This window comes from Gossypium raimondii, chromosome 11, assembly GCF_025698545.1.
Source record: "Gossypium raimondii isolate GPD5lz chromosome 11, ASM2569854v1, whole genome shotgun sequence".
Lineage (NCBI taxonomy): Eukaryota > Viridiplantae > Streptophyta > Magnoliopsida > Malvales > Malvaceae > Gossypium > Gossypium raimondii.
In genome coordinates, this window is record NC_068575.1 from 6,334,450 (window position 1) to 6,339,303 (window position 4,854).

General features: G+C 32.3%; 1 protein-coding gene across 1 annotated transcript; it reads right to left on the reverse strand.

Annotated features, from left to right (window-relative positions):
- Positions 1 to 1,858: 1,858 nt before the first annotated feature.
- LOC105761184 (TMV resistance protein N-like) lies at positions 1,859 to 4,032 on the reverse strand. The gene is made up of 2 exons (XM_052623141.1): positions 3,429 to 4,032; positions 1,859 to 3,092 (listed from the first exon to the last, which is right to left on the reverse strand). Exons 1-2 carry the CDS (start codon positions 3,914 to 3,916, stop codon positions 1,967 to 1,969), a joined length of 1,614 nt encoding a protein of 537 aa, XP_052479101.1. The 5' UTR covers positions 3,917 to 4,032; the 3' UTR covers positions 1,859 to 1,966.
- Positions 4,033 to 4,854: the final 822 nt, after the last annotated feature.

Consider the following 4,854-nt stretch of genomic DNA (forward strand, 5'->3'; position numbering starts at 1 on the left):
TGTGATGTTAACAAGTTGGCAAGTTGCTTGATATTTAAAGCTAGTACTTTTAGATTTGAAAATGATGGATGTAATAGCTGATTTATTTTCAGCTTTTGACTTGTATTATTTTAGTTGGCAACTTGCCAAATTTGGTGGGAGTAGTTACATTTAGGTAACTGACTTGCTTTTGTAACTCTTATATATTTTGAAATGGAAATGAAAGCAGTATGGGGACTTTCTCATTCGGTTATTTTTTCTTTAGCTTATTAATTAGTTTTTGCTTGCTGTTTTCATGAGCTTATGCTCTTTGTTGTTCATTGTTGCTACTGCCTTTTTTTTAACACTTTCAGATTTAATGTTTCAAGAGATTCCCATTCAATTTTGGTTGGAAGACTCCTAAGACTTTTGCAGCCTTTTAAGTTCAAAAGTTTAAGCCTCGTAAGAACTCTTATGGATGGATGAACATCTATTAATCTAGTACATCCTTTCAAAATCAAAACTTCAAGATTTGGAGCTGTTGTAAAGTCAGGTGTCTTGATTAGATTTTCGGAGCCTTTGAGGTTGAACACTTTCAACTTGGGGCTGCTGAAAACAATAATAAATTAGATAGAAAAGAGAAAACTTAAGTAAACTCATTTTTGTTGTTATTTTTTCATCTTAATAAAATTTTAATCATTCATCTTAAAATAAGCTAAAAGACAGGGATAAGATGAATTAGTTCTTACTATATTTTCCTTCCAAAGTTGTTCAATGCGACTGTATGGCAAGAGAAGTGCAACAAGGTTGTCCAGTTGGAAGCTTGAAGGCAACGATTTTAAAGGATATCTTATCCATTCTAAAAGTCGTAACTCGTTGGAAAGAAACTTCAAATTATCACAACTTGAGAGGCAATGAACTTTGAGCAATCTCAATTTTTTCACCTTTGAAAAGCTGTTAACATTCAAATTGAGAGTTTTGTTCGATTCTCTGACAACCATGGTAAAACAAAAGTGAGCTTAAAAATATACAAAAGCAAAATAATGCTCTTTAGCACTATTTGTTTCAAATGATTTGTTCAAACACTCCTAACCCATGCATATTGCATATCCAAATACAACTTACAGGGATCTAAACTTTCAAAGAATTTTCAAATACACTAATACAAACTTAAAAAATAAAAATAAAAATTGAAGAATAATATTTGATGCCGTGCATGAACTTCATACAAACATCTGTTTATGAGTAGTGTCAAGCCACAAATCCGATTTAAAAAAAAATTTAAACCCAAACCCGTGTTCGGTCCACTACGCTCAATAAGCTCATTTCACTATTCATAAATTAATAAAAATAAATAAAATTATAATAATATTTTATAATTAAATTTATTTCAAAAATATTTTTATTATTTAAATTAAATTTCGGTCGAGCCGGCCCGAGACATAAAAACCTTGACCAAGCCTGAATCAAGCTGGTCCAAGTCAGCAATGGACAGGTCCACTCATGTATCATGAATGAATAAAAATAGTATACCTCATCACTAAATAAAACAAAAACTATGTAGGACCTATAAATAATTAAATAAATACTAGTAATTTTAGTTAAACATAATTAATTATTAATTATTCTCATTAATATAAATAAATATTATTTTAAAATTTTTAATTAAATGTTGACATGTCATCCATGTATATGCCACATAGTAAAGTTAACAAAATTTAACTTAGAACAACGATTAAAAGAGACGAAAAATTAAATGAAGGACTAAAAGAATTTTTTATTATTATAAATTTTTCAATGATGATGCATGAATCTTATACATTAACTAAACATCAAATATTACTAAAAATTAAAAATAACATACATTGATACATAATATGTTTGTTTTCTTACCTTTTATTGTGAATTATCATGCTTTCAATTGTTTCAGTAGCCTGAAAATAATAAATAAAAAAAGCACAATATACATTAAATAAATTACATGATAAAAGTAATAAAAATTTTACATTTATATATTATAATAACTCACTGTATTTTTTGTTAGGACATGATGGATGTCATTTTCCTCCCACAATCTACAACGTTTTCCAGGTTCATCTACAGATTTATCTTTAACAATTTTTCTCCCCATTTCTTTCAACAAGTCATGCATCTGGATATATTGATTGTGTCTGTCAAATTTTATAAGAGATTTCTTAATAAAAACATCAATTCCAATATCTGGGAAAAACTCACAACCATCCAATACTTTCGTTATAAATTCTTTAGTCTCTCTGTTGAAGAAGCATGCTATGTCTAGAAATATATTCTTCTCCCTTTCTTCCAATCCATCAAAACTTATTCGAAGTCTATCCAAAATTTCTTTATTAGAATCTTTTTTAAGTCTTTCAAATGCACTCTTCCACTGAGTTACATCTCTACCGCACAGAAAAGAACCCAAAACTTCAAGAGCTAAGGGGAGACCGCCAGCATAACCTACAATATGTTTAGCAAGCTCAACGAAATCCTCTTCTGGCACTGTCTCCCTGTTGAAAGCTTTCAAATTGAAAAGCCGAAGTGCTTCATTTTCATTCAGTGCTGCTGGCTTGTACATACCATCAACTCGGATATATCGGAGTAAATGTTCGTCTCTTGTTGTTATAATGATTCTGCTCCCCAAACCGAACCAATCATGCCTACCAGCCAAGCATTTCAAGTGTTGTATGTTATCAACATCATCAAGAACAACAAGAACCTTTTTGTGAGACAATCTGTGGCTAATGATGGCATTCCCTTCGTAAACATCGGAAAAATTGAAACCTTCATCAAGCAAGGTTTGAGTAAGAAGTTGTTTTTGTAAATGAACAAGTCCGCGTTTTTGTGAAACTTCTCGAACATTAGCAAGAAAGCTTTTGCCTTCAAAATGAGATGACATTTGATCATACATAACTCTTGCAAGAGTCGTTTTCCCGATACCACCCATTGCGCAAATTCCTATAACACGGACATCATCTTCCCCAATCTCCATTTTTGAATATAACTCTTTCAAGCGTGAACTAATTCCGATCAGCTCATCGGTAGCAGCAATAGGATATGTTTCACATAATTTTACTGATAGCTTCTTAACAATATCTCCGATAAATTCTGCTTCATGCCTACATAGAAACAAGATTCAGGTGTTTCAAATAAAATTTTGCTGATATCTTTCGAATGCACTTCTTTTTCTTTTCTTTAAAGTTCGTTCAATGAATCATTAACACAACACATAGGTAATTTGGGAGCAAACACAAATCAAGAATAAGAAGGCAAGATTTTTTAGGACAAAAAAAATACAGAACTTGCCCTTTAGTTTAATGGAACTTTACAATTAAATACGTAGATAATAAAAACTTTTAAATATATACATATAGCATGTTATCCGGAAAAAAAAAAAAGAGGATCATGTAGTCATTAAAACTAGCTAGAAATTAGAGAAGCAAACGATGATTTACCTATTATTTAAATGCCATCCTTTGATGTTAGCCACTTGGGTCAAAGCGTTTCGCCACTTTTGGACCTTGTTTTTATCTTCTTTGTATCTCTCTTCATGTTCAACAAAGGCTTCTTCAACTTTACCTTTTTGTTTCCTTAAATCAGAAGGATCCACATTGTAGAAAATGGGAAATACTTCCTGTCTCTTCTTGTTTTTGTGCTTAACAATCTCAGCAAGCTCCTCCAAGCACCAACTTGAAAAGGCATAGGTTTCGGAGAAAATGATTATGGAGCACCATGATTGTTGAATGGCTTTAAACAGTTCAGGTGCGATTTCTTCGCCGGTCTCCAGTTTAGGGTCGTCCCTGAAAGTGTGGATTCCATTCCTCATTAGAACTTCATAGAGATGATCTGTGAAGTTCTTGCGGGTATCTTCACCTCTAAAACTCAAGAAAACATCATATTTCTTTCTAGAAATAGATGAGGAAGATGAAGGTAACCGCAACATGAGGAATTATGAGAAGAAAAAAGATATCTGAATCTGGTGTTCAAAAATCACAAAAAGTAATTGATGGTTCAATATCGAGAGAAACTGAAACAGTCAAGAATATGAGCATCAAGAAAGAGAACATGCAACACATTAATACAAGGGTCTGAAATGAGTGATGATGTTATTTCCGGAAGAATCGGAAAGGTAAGAGTGCTTTGATATATTTAAAATTTGTTAATAATTTTTAAAATTAGTTGTTCAAATTTTGGGTTTTTACTAAAATAATACAAAAGAAATAAAAAATACCAAAATAATATATAAAAAAATTATTTACCAAAATATACCAAAAAAAAAAAGGACAGGACTGAATGGTTGAAAGAAACTAGGTAAAATAGAGAAGATTGTAGAACAAATCTATTTTGAATTTTATTTCTTTCTATTTACTTCGTTCAATACAAAGCCAAATGACTATATTTATAGGAAGAAAATAACTTCCTCGCTTAACCACTTAGCTAACAACTCAGCTGACCTTAACTACCTCGCTAACAGATACTATCACTAACATGCATCCATCTTCTCTACGGGAACAACCCGAAGAAAAGATCTAAACCGAGAAAAACATGAAACAGACAGTGGTTTAGTTAAAACATCAGCAACTTGATCGGACGTAGGAACTTCCCTGATCAAAACCGAGCCATCGGCAACCTTCTCACGAACAAAGAATAAATCTAACTCCACATGTTTAAACTTAGAGTGTAGCACAGGATTGGCAGCAACAACTACTGCACTGGAGCTATCACACCAAATATTGGGCTGAGTAGGCAACCCAATATGTAGCTCTTGAAGTAACGAAAGGATCCACAAAATATCACTAGTGACAGCAGCCAGACTTCGATATTCAGCTTCAGCCATAGACTGAGACACCACTTGCTGTTTCTTAGAGGACCACGACACAG

What these genes read in the sequence shown, in the direction of transcription:
- LOC105761184 (XM_052623141.1), bottom strand. Translation starts at nt 3,916, where the DNA reads ATGTTGCGGTTACCTTCATCTTCCTCATCTATTTCTAGAAAGAAATAT. An exon ending in GGATGGCATTTAAATAATAG is followed by an intron (nt 3,093 to 3,428) that starts GTAAATCATCGT and finishes GTTTCTATGTAG; the next exon opens with GCATGAAGCAGAATTTATCG.